The following is a 14266-nucleotide window of genomic DNA, read 5'->3' as shown; positions in this document are numbered from 1 at the left end:
GAACGCAACTTAAACCCTGCCTCTCCCAACCTCGAATAGAAGTGGAGACGGCTGGGGACTGTCCAGGCCGCCCGGCACAGGGCAGGCCACCGACTGGAGGGGCCCCGGGCGGTGTCCTTCCCCTCCCTATGTCACACACGCTCACAAGTGCATTCACAGCCAGCCCCTCTGGACTTCCTAGGCCTGCCCCACTCCCACCGGTGTCCCCAGCCTCTCCCGCCTGCTGTGCACGGAATCCTCCCACACGTGCCACTTTAGGGACACGGGGACCGGCTCTAAATGGGTAAATGCTAACTGTCCACAGAGGCCGTGGCTGGGGTGTCTCCCGCAGCCCTTCCTGAGGTTGAGACAGGGGTCCTGGGGCCTGGGTCTGCTGCTCTTCTTGCGCCCTTGCCTCAGTTTCCCCCTCCGTACAATGCCTCCTCAGAGGGCTCCTGGTGTGAGCGTAGAGCCATGCCTACCATGACTATCGTCTTGGAAAGCGACTAAGTCCTCCGCCAAGGATGAGCCAGTCAAGCCTCCCGCATGGTCCCTCCCACCCCCACCCGCCGTCTCTGCTTGGAACTCAGACTTCCCTGCAGTAGTAAATTTAAAGGAAATCACAGAACCCCTCTCACGTCTCGTAGAGAAGTGTCAGACACACCCAAGAAGAACAAGCCGATGGCGCCGGCGGAGCCCTTACCGTTCTGAATTTGCCGGCATGGTGGGGTCGATGGAGACCATGGCGTCGTCCGTGGTCAGCAGGGAGATGGTCGTGTTCCTGAAAAACACACCCAGGTCTGTGTTTTCACCCAAAATGTGCTCTGGGTGCACATTGAACTTGGGCCTCACGTGAGGCCCGAGCCACGGAAGATCAAGAACACAGTCTCAGGGCCCAGCCGTCCCCGGGCTGGAAGGACAGGAAGGTGGGAGGTCGGGCTCCGGCCCCTGACATTCCATTTGCAAATGAAATTAAATGGCCATGTGTAATTCTAAGTGCTTGCAGGTTTTTAAATAATTTAAAATAGGAATTGGAGCAAGTTGAATTTACTGAGTTGGGAGATTAAAAATAGGAACTAACATTTGTATCAGCAGATGATGAATCTGCAGTTTGCCTTTTCACTTCCAGTTCCTTTGCGAATCCATCTAGAATGCACAGCTTTCCTGCGAGATGGTTTTGAACGGTTAAGGTGAGTCTTCCTCCAACCGCTCATCTTTCGGGGGCTCCTATGAGCTGTGTTACCTCAACCAAGTTACTTAAGCCCTCCAATCTTCAGCTGTGAATTTTAAAAATCTGTGCAATGGAGGTGATACCTGAACCCTAGGGTTGTTATAAAAACCAACGGACATATATTTCTTAGCACGGTGCTTAATATACGCACCCAAAGATGCCCCAAACTATGGGCTATTTTTGCTGCTACAAACTGCTATTTGCTGCAATTTCAGGCATGTAATTTCGTCTCCTGGGTCTCCTTTTTCTTGCCTGTCTATGAATGACTTCTATTGCTCTCTCTGCCTCAGCCTTAACTTTAAAGTTAATTGCCATACCAAAGCTACTCCTCATGCCAAAGCTACTTGCCATGCCGAAGCTACTCCTGGTCACCCTCTATGATGGGAAAGTTAGAATGCTAATGATTAGAAAATTCACTTGTTTGAACAAACTGTTGATTTAGGAAAATAACTTAGGGAATTCTGATGATTCTATAGGGTAGACCACTGGTCTTTCCCACTCACTCCTGAAGTCAGTCTTCTGCCAAATGTGGACCTGGGACGAGCCCCCGACATAGAAACGGCACCCACTGGCCTGAGGACCAACCCAAACCCACACACCCTCCTCTCAAAAGTGAATGAAGAAACGAAAGGAGAAACCCCAGACTCCGAAGCGGCCAGTTCTGCTTGGTTCGGCCCAGTGGTTCCCCTGCATGGGCACAGCCGACACGCGTGGCAGGCAGTGGGCAGAGACTTCCTGGGGGGTTTTGTCCACTGATCCGAGAGCGCCCTGGGGAGAAGGTGAGCCCAGCGGGCCTCCGTCCCTCCCCATGCCCTTCCTGGCACTGCCCTTCCCGGTGCGGTGAAAGGCACGAGGCCCCGGGCGCTCACCTGGGCAGGCCTGTGGCGATGCAGAACAGGTCCATGATGTCGCTGGAGTTGCAGTACTTGCTGAAGATCACCTGCAAGACAGAAGCCACCGCGGTGAGGCGCACAGGAAGGGGCCGCAGGTTTCCATGGAGACGCCAGATTCCGCCCGCTTCCTCTCTCGCTCCCACCTGAAGGTTTATTTTAAAAAGCAAGACTGTAACCCCAGGCAGGGGAACGTTACACGTCCATCTTTTTATCGGTTGATTTATATGGGTTGTGGGAAACTTTATTCTTTTGCTCAGTGGAAAGAGTTGTGAAAAATAAAGTCACTCCCCGCATCCACGTGCCTGCAGGTGACACCCTGCCTCGAGGCGCATCATTGCCACAGGCGAAGCAGGACTGACAGCCTGAGCTTACCAATGTCGGAGGCGGCAGCGTGGCAGTGAGTCCCCAGTTACCTCTTGGGGACCGTTATGTAAAAAACAAACAAACAAATTCAAGGTTATTGACTTTAAAAAAAGACTGCCTTTTCGTATTTGGGTCCCAAGGGCTTGAGGTTGAAAGACTCAATCAAAGAGGGGAAATCAAAATGACACAAGCCAGCCGGCTGCGGCTGCGGTGGTCGGCGGTCGGCGCCCGCGGTGAGACAACTGCCCTGACGACGGTGCGCTCAGCCCGCGTGTCCGGCCGGGACGAGGGCGGCACCGGGTGTACCTGTGTCTTTTGTCCACAAAGTCCTGACTGTGCGTCTCGGCTCCAACCCCTCCAGGGAGGGGGGTGTGGGCACAGTGAGGACGGGGCCCCCCAGGCCACACCACGCCCGTTTCCACGGCAGGAGGCGTTTCGCCGGCTGGCTGCAGCGAACCTTCTCTCCTCCTGAGCACAGTCCTGGCTGGGGAGCCGCAGGCCCGAGAGGGCGGCTGGGTTTTGGTGCCCAGTGCATCATTTTTTTTTTTTTTTTTAGCTAAGATTAATTTGCTTTTTTCTTTACTTGGAAACAGTGAAATACAGAAAACAGATTTCTTCCCCCGTAGACTTAGCCTTTCTGTGACTAATACCGTTTCCTGTGTGCGGCCGCACTAGCAGTGACAGGACAAAAGCAGCCACTTTGTTCTGGCCCTGCCGACCCCTCTCCGGGACCCCGCACCGGGGTGACCGTGGTCGCATGTGGGCTGTGTGGGGTGTCTGCATGGCCCCTGCCGTCTGCAGCCTCCGCTCCGTCCTGAGGCTGCTGACGCGGCTCCCCTGGTCACGCTTGGACTGGTGCAGTGGTCCCTCTCGGCCCCACTCGCGCCTTGCTCACTCCCTGGCACATCCCCCCGACGGTGCCACGGCTCTTCGCGGAACTTTGCTGCCGCCTCACCGTGGGCAAGTCCGTCTCCTTGGCTGGGCATGGGGGTCCTGGGCTCTAGCCAGTGTCCTCTCCAAGCTCCCCCAGCCCCGGGGCCCTTCACTCCAGACTCACAGACACCCCCAACCCCTGCCTGCTGCTCTGACCTCCCTCCGCTGGCATGCCCTCCCCCTCCCGCCTCTAAGTCCCGGCCTCAGTGCAGTGGCCGCCCCTCCTGACCCCCTGCCAGGGCCATCTTGCCTTCCTCTGGCCCGGAGCCAGGCCTCACTCCCACCCTGGCACCATCCTCAGCACGGGTCACAGTCCACCCCACGGCCTCTCTGGCCGTGCCCGAGGTAGGGGAGGAGTCATGACCATTCACCCCAAGACAGAACAAGTTCTGACTTTCCCACTTTGAACCCGTGAGGCTCACCTCGCCCCATGCGGGCTCGCTGGTGGGTGCAGAGGGCAGGGGTCACAGGGGAGGAAGGTAAGAACACTCTGCATTTGCCCGGAGACTTCGGCAAGCGGGAGTCGGCTGCAGAGAGCCCTGCTAAGGAGGTAGGTGCTCCTCAAAGTGTGAGTCTGGTCAGAAAATGCTGATCTCCGGGCCCAGCTCAGGGATTCTCATGCAGTGGGTCTGGCCTGGCCCTAGGCATCTGCATTTTATTTTATTGGGCTCCACAGATTAAGAGTTGCCACTCAAAGATGTGTTTCTGGGGGTCTCTCCCAGCTGAGGGGTGGCCCTGCCAGAGGTGGGGGTCCTGTGGTCCCCACGCTCTGTCTTGTGTGGCCGTGGCAGGGGATCCCTTCAAAAAGACACCCTCTCCCCCTGCTTTTCCTCTTGTGCACGACGGGTACCCTGTGGCCTACGGGGGTCCTGCCCCAGCCCCTCAGAGCCTACGGGGGTGATCTGGGAGCTACATTCTCTCCAGCCATGCCTGGCAAGACCAACTCAGACCACGGGCTTCTCAGGGCTGGCCTGGACGAGGCACACTGTCAGCAGCACCTCAAAAGGCTCGGGGTGTCGACTATGGCGCCTCAGCCTCTGCACACTGGGAGGGGAAGTGACTTTGTCAAGGGCACCCGGTGCCCAGCCCAGGGCTCCTCCACGCAGGAGTGTGGGACCAGGGCAGGGGGCAGAGGGCAGGGGACAGGGGGCCTGGAGCATCCTCAGCTGCTCTCACCTCTGGAACCCTGGGCAAGCCACCCCACCCCTCTGTACCTCGATTTTGTTTTTTGTAAATTGGGCCCAAAAGGGGGCAGCTGTCCTCTGCAGATGGTTCCTTGTAGTCTGATCTGGCCAGAAGGCTGTGCAGTCAGCTGGGCTGGAGTCGGGGGCTTGGATGACGCAGCCTAGAGTCCCACAGGCAAGGACTGCACCAGGCACCTCCAATGCCGACCCCCAAAGAACAGGCCTGGGGACAAGTTCTGATGGCTTCGCTCGGACCATGCTCGGGCCTGTCCAGTGGGCTGGCCAGGGTTTACCAGAACCCTCCCTGGTTGAGAAACAGCTTCCTGAGGCTGCCAACACAAGACCCACTGGAAGGAGAGTGAGGTGACAGGAGACACTGCGGGGCTTGCTTGTGGCATTGTTGATGTTTTAGGGTTTGACTTTCCGGCTCTGCAAGAAAGCCCTTTCTCTGTCTTCTCAAGCCACCGTAACCCTAACAACCCAGTGGATTTTTGGTAAACGGAAATGGATCATTTTGAGGTGATATCTGATTTTTACTGTCTGCTCTCTTTCCTCCTCAAATCCAGAAGCTCTGACGGAGTCGTCACTCCTCACAGCAGGACAGTTATTTGCCAAGTTCCCATGAGGAGCCATCCTCTTTTCACCAGGACATAACCAGGGACGCCTTGCGCCACCAAGGCCTCTCCCGGGAGCCGTGCGTGCTCGTCACCTGGTGTGACCGCTGCTCTTGAGGAGCTGGGGGAGACCCTGCAGAGTTTGGGTCTACACAGTCCCAGGGGGCCGGGAGGGTCTCAGGGCCCAGCCTTGCAGAGGGGCAGATGGGGCACCGGCAGGCCAGGCCCTGAATGTCAGGGGCCCTGAGAAGAGAGGAGTTTACCTGACTTGGCAAGTACTGCAGGTAAACTCCCGCAGGAGGGCTTTGTGCCTGGTTTCCCAGCCTCAGGGTAGCAAATAATAAAGGCTTTTAAAAGTCTAACCGTGGAGTCTTCCAGCAGAGCAGACCCCAAAGGGCCCACACGGCACATCGGCACATCGACACTCCTGTGCAAATCGTCAAGCCGAACCTGGTGACACCAGACTTATTCTGTGGTGAAGAATAATTTTGCTTTGAGGTGATTTTTGGCAAAAGATAGGGGGCTGTGAGGAAATTTTGCATAGACAAAAAAGTCCCCGCTGTGTGTCTCCGGTGGAGAACAACGACCCGCGCTCCCCATGCATTTACCATCCTTGCGTTTCTCTTTGGAGATGGTTGCAGTATCCTACCGGTTCCCTCATTCCATTAATGAGCTAATTAAAAATCTTTGACACATGTTCACTTTATATCTGAATGAGAGTCTCGACTTTAGCTTTCAGTGGTCTTGTTAACCAGCCTTCAGAGGGGCTGAAGCAGAGGAGAGGCCGGGTGCAGAGCAGCATGTGACCCCGATGGCAGGGTGGTGGGTGGGGGCTCGGACAGCCGCGTTCTTTGCTGGCGTGCGGGAAACCAGCCCCGCTGTGGCCTGTGACCGTGAGAAGACCCTGGGGCTTTCTGTCCATGTGCTGAACAATTGTGCAAATCTTTTATCCTTTATCCAGAAACAATCGTGCAAGAAAAAAATAAAGTTGATAAAATGAAATTTAAAAATGAGATGTGGAGGCAGCAAGATTAATGGAAAAATAAAGCCGGTCTGTTCCATCCAGCCCGGAGGAGACCGGGACGGGAGTTGGTCAGGAAGCCGGCAAATCACCCAGGCTGTTTTGTGAGGCTTGACTGGCAGCGCCGCGATATTAAAACAAGACGAGAGACGCCAGCGAGGGACAGAGGCTGCTGGGCCGGATATTGACGCTGCTTCACATTCAGCCGGGACCCGTGGGTGTCGGAGGCGGCTTCGTCGTCTGGGCGTCTTCGTCCTGCCTGCGTAGGAGGACGCTGCCACTCACCAGGCACCCGCCACAGGCCACGGGCCGTTCTAAGGTGTTTACACAAGACACCGAGGCACACGGAGGTGTGTGTAGCACCCATGTGCCCAGCCAGCAGGAGAGGCACCAGGACCGCATCCCGGACTGCACATGCCTGACCACAGCACGCATCGACTCCCCGTGTTCCCGTTATTTAACGTCTGCATTCAAACTGGCCTCCTGCTACACACCACGCTGAGGAAGGAGCAGCGGATTCGGGGATCGGAAGTCCTGCGCTTAACCAGCTACTCCTTTTGTCTGCCGGCTCTTTCGACCCCGCGGGCAACGCCGAAGCCGCTGGAGTCTGTCTGGCCTTCCACAAATGGGCTGACAGCTTCAGCCCCACCTGCCTCTCAGGCAGTAAGGGAGGGACACATCTGAAAAGAATTATTCAAAGTGCTGCTGGTTTAACACAAAATTCAATTTTATACCATTTCCATTGTCTGTGGATCTCAGGGTGGGGTGGGGGCCGAGGACATGCTGGTGACATGGTAGATGTTGCATTCCATTCCTCCCACACACCAGTTCCGATTTTTGGAGTGTGCGTTTGCAGATACGTGCCCCTCTGTGTACTGCTTCAGAGTCACACACGCACGCAGTGACACGGAAGCTTTAAGTTTGAGGAAAAGCCGGCTTTAATGTCCATACCCGGCCTCCCTTCGCTCCTTGCCTTCTCCTTTCCTGAGGAGGTGGGGCAGGGCTGCCAGGGCTGGGCCTCCCCGGTCCCGCACACAGGACGAGCTGGGCCCGGGAGAGGCCACTCTCAGGGGGGTGTCGGCTGCAGAAGGGCGGGGGTGGCGGGAACGTATGAGGCGGCACCTGCAGGGCACGCGTTTATTTGGGCTCCAGATATAAAAGTGGCTCCTCATTGTCTCTGCCCCGTTTACCTGGCCACGCCAGCAGCCACTCAATCCAAACGTGGCCGCTGAGGAAATTGTTACCTCTTCTGAGCAATCAGGGGCCCGAGCAGGAGGGTGGGTGACCACAGAGCTGCCATTGGCAGCCAGCAGTGATGTGGCCAGGCCCCCGCACCCAAGGCCCACGCCCAGTCCTCTCCTGTCTACCCCGCACCCGAGGGGACGGCAGCCCCCAGTCCGTTTTGCTATTTCCACTTGAGCCACTTCCTTGCAGCCGTGTGAAAGTCTCTTGCTGGGTTGTCAGATTCTAGTTTGGATTGGCACGAAGTCAGTGGCCGCTAGAAACTGTGGGTTTCTTGCACAAACATCTGTGGTGCTGTGTCATGAAATGCTCCAAATCCTGGACAAATAAGATAGCTGGACAGCAATTAAGGTTTGGGCCGAGTTTGGTAGGTTGGGGGAAAGCCCAGCACCATCAGGAAAGAACAGTGCTGTCAGGGACCCGCGGGGGCGGGGTGGGGGCGTTATTGGAGGTGCCCCCGGGACGGCTCCTCTCTGCCAGGCCAGCTGCAATCTTTTCCATCAGGGAGACAATCTCGCTGAGCTGGTAAACCAGGATGGTGTGCGTTCCTTTCCAATCGCTGAAAATGTCTGTGCTACCTTTCAAAATCATCAAAAAACTATCTATGTCGGGTAAGTTGTGCTTTGGGGTTGCTTGTTGTAAAACATGCAATTATATTCATTGTCTTGCTGTTACTCGCACACTGACTGTGAAATTTTTTTATTCAACTGCCTTAGCAACAATTTTCACAGAGCTTCTTTGAACTTGGAGTAACCAATCTGGAGCAAAATTTTCCTCATTATAATTCTTCTAGTGTCTTCCTCCCCAGTGATTTTAAGGGGCTACGTCTGAAGATGACAGCCGCAGCCTGGAGACGGAAGGACGCTGAGCTCCCACGGGCAGGGACACGGCGGCAGCCTCTTTCCCCCCTACCGCCCTTCCCGAGGACAGCGAGTGGGCTCCGTGCCTGCACCAGCGGGCTGGGGCGGGAGCCGCATCTTTGTGGGTGGTGTGTGCGCCCGGCCACTCCTGGCCACAACAGCGCCGGCTGTGCAGCCGCATCGCATCCTGCGTGTCGGCATTAACCCTGCGTCGCAACTGTATCAACTCCTGTAACTCGATGATGCTGTTTATTGATTCTAATGTCAAACTGATGTTCAGGCATCTGCTACCCAACAAGGGGCATTGATTTCCGAAACAGCCACGCTGGCCTCCAAGGTGCTGAAGGCCACACTAGGGACACCCAACTGGCCGTGAAGGGAGAGTGGCAGGTGGCCCCGACTGGAACCGGCCCTGATGCCCTTCAGTGGGCAGATGCCACACAAACTGTCGTCATCCACACTGCGGAACACTACGCAGCAGAAAGGGACAAACTACTGCTACATGCAACAATTGGATGGGTCTATAGGGAATGATGCCAGTGAGAAAAGGCCGATCTCAGAAGGTTACGGACCGTACAGTTCCATTTGTGCAACAGTCTTGAAATGACAGTTATAGACGTGGAGAACAGATTAACCCTCACCAGGAATTAGGGACAGGGTGGCAGGAACGGGTGCGGCTTGGGGCTGTAGCAAGGTGGGGGGGGTGTTTACAACAGGGATCCTGTGGTGACGGAATGTTCCAGACCGAAACTGTGGTGGGTGTAAGAACCTACGCAGGTGTGAGCACCGTACAGAACGAAATATACATGCTCAGGTGAGTTCCAGTGAAATGTGCGAGTCTGAGTGGGGGTGTCTCCCTGTCAACACCCCAGCTGTGGCACTGGGGGGAGCTGGGCGGAGGGTGCACAGGTCTCTCGGATCCTTCCTTACGGCTGCGCGTGCGTCTGCTGTTACCTCCAAGAGACCATCTGCAATCCAGCGACGGCACCAATGCGCAGGTGGCCGGGGCCCCGCCCAGGAATGCAGCCCCCACGGCCCAGAGGAGAGCAGTGTGACCGTGCGTGCTCCCCCGGACTCAGCATCCACTTCCAGGACCGCTCTTCGGGAAATGATAATGACACATGTCATATGAAGAGCATGGACAGGGTGCCAGGCGCCCTCCTGGTGCCTCCCAGGAGTCGTCTCATCGAATCCTCACAGCCAGAGGGTCAGCACCTGGGTCTGTGCCCAAATCCGCGCCCCGGGCTGCCATGCTGCAGGCACAGGCACACAGCTGGGACGTCCCGCTCGTGTCTTCTACTGCAGAGAAGCGGAATTAAGCTAAGTGTCTCATAAACAAAGAAACGATGACATTTTAGTAAGTCTCAACGACGGAACATTACAGAGGCAGCAAAATCATATTTCGAAGACTATTCAGTGATGCACTGGAAACCGCCGCTTACGTAATGCCGATTGGAAATGAGCAGGGTACAAAGTCATGTAAGGAGAGCTGCACACGCGCATGCACACACACGCACACAGACGTGCACACACGCACACAGACGTGCACACACACACACACGTATGTATGCTTGCATAAGAAAATACCTGCAAGAGAGGCCCTGAAGTGTTAAAAGCAGTCTTCTCTGGGTAGTAGGAGAAGGGACTATTTTCTTTCTTCCTGATACCGCTCTGCATTTTTCAGATTTCCCACAGTGAGTGCGTGGGGTTTTCAGAACCGAGGAAAAAGTTGTGCAGCTCCGGAGGCCGAGCTTGGAGACTGATCGCAGTGCCAGCTCGTGAGCACAGCCACATAAATTCCCACGGGAGAGACGGTCTTTGCCACTGGTATTTGGGAAGAGTATTCATTGGCATGAAGCCAAGTAGATGAGAAACTAAATGACAGTTAAGCAGAGGACAGAACTCAGAATTTAAATAGCACAGAGCTGGGAGTCATGGGGGATCGGTGCATGGGGGGGCACCAAGAGAAAATCAGAGATATGGGGGTCACAGAGGGTCACAGAAGGAACAAGAACGAGGCAGAGAAGGAGGCCACGTCCTGCTGGGAAGGGGACAGGGAGGGGGCTCCATGGCTGTGCACGGGCCACAGGCGCACCGACGCCCCAGTCTGACAAAGGCCAGGAGCTTGAGGGGTCGTGCGCCTGGTGACCCCAAGGCACGCAGACGGAAGGGAGAGGGGAGAGAAGCAGCCCCTACCCCACTTTTGGTTCCTGACAGTCGCGCCGAATCCCACCGCCAGGCCTCGCTCCCCAAGGGCCAGGACTCGGCAGGGAGTTAAAGAATTTGGAAAGCTCCACTGCCTCCTACCGCCCGCAGATCCATGCACCTCCCAGACTGTGGAAGTGAGGTTCTCAGTGACCAGGGACGGTGTGCGGCCTGGGGTGCCCGGGGGCTGCGGCGAGCCTGAAGGGGGCTCCCCTGGGTCCAGACCAGCAGGGGGGCTGAGACCTGCTCCTGGTCCTGTGCTGCCCTGGGGGTAGGGTTTGGGCGGGTATCCGTAGCATGAATTCGGATTTCATTTCTTCATTTCTATTCTAACTCTTCTAGATATCAACTACAAAGCAACACACTCGGTGTGTAGGACCCGAACTCGGATTTCATTTCTTCATTTCTGTTCTAACTCTTCTAGATACCAACTACAAAGCAACACACTCGGTGTGAAGGAGGACCCGAAGCATCGGCACATTCAAGGGCAGGTCCATCGTCACTGGGGTCAGGTCCACTCAGTGTCCACTGAGCTGCCCACGGCTGCTGCCCTGAGATCCAAGTGTCTTGCAGACGCCCGCAGGCCGGCAGGTCATGGGGCTGCCCTGCCCGGTGGCCAGGCCTGTCCCCATCTACAGAACAGTGCAGGCATGCAGCATGGCGGGGTTTCTCCATTTGGGGACCACCAGGACAAACTGAAGCAAAGTGACGCTGAGGCTAATGTGAGCCTGCAGCAGTCACCCTGAACGCCCAGTCCCCAACGTGGTGCTCACACCAGAACCTTCTTTGTTCCCGTTACCTCTCTGTTGGGTGCTACAAATGGGAATTTATAAAATAAATGGATGTTAACAAACATGTTGCTTAACTGCTGTATATATGCTTTATATATTAGGTACATACAACTTTGTAAGAAAAACAGGTTCAGTTACCAAAATTCTGCAAATTGCTACACTAAACTCTCAGGCCATCAGGGTGGAGGAGGCTGGCAGTGAGGGCAGTCGGTCAGCAGAGTGACCTTTGCAACGAGCGGTCTCAGCTGGCTCCGTTCCAAGTGGGTGGGCCTTGGGTTGGCCACATCAGTGCTTTTCGGCTGTCTGATACCTGCAGGGTCGCCCTGGTCAGGCGTTGATGCTGTGCACTGCTCCAGGTGCAAGTAGGGCAGAGGGCAGGGAAAGGAGTCAGAGATGTGAGTTCAGTCTGGCCCCTCCTCTTACCAGCTAGACCCAGGGCAGATTTCTCAAACTCTCTGGGGCTCTGATCCTCCGGCTGCAGAGTGAGACTAGTCCAGCCTCGCCCACGGGGACGTTAAGAGGATTCATCACGGCAGAGGGAGGCCTGGTGTATATGGAGTGCTCAGTGAATGGCAGCTGTGACTGCAAGAACCCTGAAAACTCGTGGATCGTCTTCCTCCTCCTGTCCCTTCAAAGGCCATTTTCACAAGCAAGAGGCACCAGGGACACAGGCTCAACTTCAGCGTGCCAGAGTTTCCGGGTGTTCCCGCGGCACACGGGACACGAGGCTGCTGAACTTGGGAGTCCCGTGGCAGTGCAGGCTCTGGCTGCTCTAACTGACCTACTGACCTCCGTATCGATTGTGAACCGCGTCCAACTGTGTCCACAGTGCAAGGAGAGCCGGAGGTCACAGCAACGCCAATACCTATTAGCTGATAAGCTCAACCATGCGGGATTAACAGAAAATCAAACTCTGATAGGTTAAATGATCCGTTTGACCTCACTCTGGCTAGTGTCAGTTTTCTCTCCCCCGAGCTCGGCAGGGGCTGTGGAGAGTGAAGTCCCCGTGGGCGAGGCCTGCCTCAGCCCCTCCACCTCCGCCCCGGGGGCCGACCTGCCCTTCGGCCCGTGCTCGGGGAACGCCAGTGCCAAGGCACGCGCCTGTGTGTTCCCTGGTTTTATGTTATATGACTGATAACACCACCACTGCCACCACCACCAACGGGGACTGAGCCCACGCTTGGGCCAGAACCAGAGCCAAGCGCCTGACAAGCCCAGGGACCCGGGGCCCCATAAAGACCTCCTGAGCATGGAGTCACTGTCACCCCCACAGACGGGGACATATGAGAGAAGGGCCAGCCTGACCACCGCGTCCTGGACACAATCTCAGACGCACACGGCTGCCAGCCCAGGGCTGCAGAGGTGCACGTTGCCCCTGACATCGGACCTCAGCCGAGGTCTGCGTAGGGGGCGAGGGTGGTCCCGCGGCCTCCTTGCTACCATCACCCCCCATGGGACAGGCGTCTTCTGTCGGCCTGGTTCTCCAATCACTGATAATTCTGGCCGCGTACGCAGGAGACATACTGACTCAGGCCTCCGCAAGGAAAATAAACTAATTCAAATTCCTTTTATTGTCTCTATCTCAGACTGTGATTCAGTTTTTATAGCTTTTATAAGCTACTAAGCTTTTGCATGAGCTTCCATGAGCTTTCGCTAGGCTCTGTCCACCCTCAAAAGCAAACCCGCCGTCCCCGACGCTGGAGCTCGGGTCGCGTTACCGCGGAGGTGGGACCCGAGGACCCGCCCTTGGAACCTCGCACTTCTGTCTCCGAGGGAGTGAAGAGCCATTGCCTTTCCAGCGCCTGAGAATTACAAGTGTTTAGTATAAAAAACAAACAAGCTAAGAAGAGTCCATCCCCAAACTCCACATTCTATTGTTCCTTATTACCTAAGAAATAAATACATGTTACTGAAGAAAACATTGCAGGCTACCTGTCTGTCCACCCAGCCATCCATCCTTCTCTGTACATCGGGAATTCATCTCTAACTCTAAATTACGCGTATGAATTTAACATCTTGTTCACTCTGCTTGTCTCCTGTTTTTAGAATACAGTAACACCACGTTCGGAATGGGTAACAGTCAACCACAAGCAATCACTGCGGTTTGTTTGCTAAAATACAATCTGTTATTCGGCCTCCTTTCCCTTTCCCATTTAGGAGATAGTTTTTAGGTCGTTTCATTTGAAAAAGAATATAAAATAATAACAGAAATTACCATTAATGACTATGTGCCAGACACACTGCAGACAGTTATCTTAGCAAAAATCTCTGTGGTATAGAAACGCTGGGATATGTCCGGAAGGAGAGGAAACCTCAGCTACCCGCCTCCCCGCCTCCCTGTCCCCCCACATGCCGCTCCTGCCTGGGCTGCCCTCGCACCCGCCCCGGCTGGGTCATGTGGAGCTCGTGTCAGATGCCACGGCGCCCGCCGCGTGGAGTTCCGCGAGGATCTCCAGCACTCGGTGCGTGGGAGGAAGTCAGCAACGACCCCCCAGCGTTTCTCGGTTGTCACATACATGTCTTCGGGGCTTGTTTCAAGGGGCAGAGACAGTCTGTGCTTCAACAGTAAATGGCAGGAGCACAGGGGATGAAGCGCGCAGTAGAGAGAGACTTAGGGACACGTCCAGCAAATGTGACGTGTGGGCCCCGCCAGGATCCTGACCTGAAAACAAGTGCATCTGTGTGTGCATGTGTACGTATGTGTGTGTGCGCGTGTGGTGAGTATGTGTGTGTGTGGTGTGTACCTGTGTGTGTGTGACATACGGTCCTTTCCCTGCTTGCCACCTGCTTGGGGGTGCACACGTTACCTTTGATCCTAAGGACACCCTTGCAGGTGGATGCTGTCACTCCTACCGCAGAGGCTGCGGCTTGGAGAGTGAGGTGAGTGGGGTGAGAAGGGCAGGGACGGAGCCCAGCAGAGGGGTGACAGGCCGCAGAGACTGAAGAGCCG

The 14266-nt window shown here is 55.7% G+C and overlaps 1 protein-coding gene across 1 annotated transcript in view; it reads right to left on the bottom strand.

Annotated features, from left to right (window-relative positions):
- The window catches only part of PDE9A (phosphodiesterase 9A), an 82843-nt gene that overhangs the window by 55716 nt on the left and 12861 nt on the right, over nt 1–14266 (bottom strand). Inside the window, exons 2-3 of the mRNA XM_045540728.1 lie at nt 2080–2150; nt 683–760 (exon numbers count right to left, since the gene is read on the bottom strand). Of these exons, the coding sequence (XP_045396684.1) occupies nt 683–760; nt 2080–2150 (149 nt within the window). The remainder of the gene's footprint in view (nt 1–682; nt 761–2079; nt 2151–14266) is intronic.

This window comes from Lemur catta, chromosome 1 (genome assembly GCF_020740605.2).
Source record: "Lemur catta isolate mLemCat1 chromosome 1, mLemCat1.pri, whole genome shotgun sequence".
NCBI lineage: Eukaryota > Metazoa > Chordata > Mammalia > Primates > Lemuridae > Lemur > Lemur catta.
The sequence above is the reverse complement of the archived record's forward strand: the minus strand, read 5'-3'. Positions and strand labels throughout refer to the sequence as shown.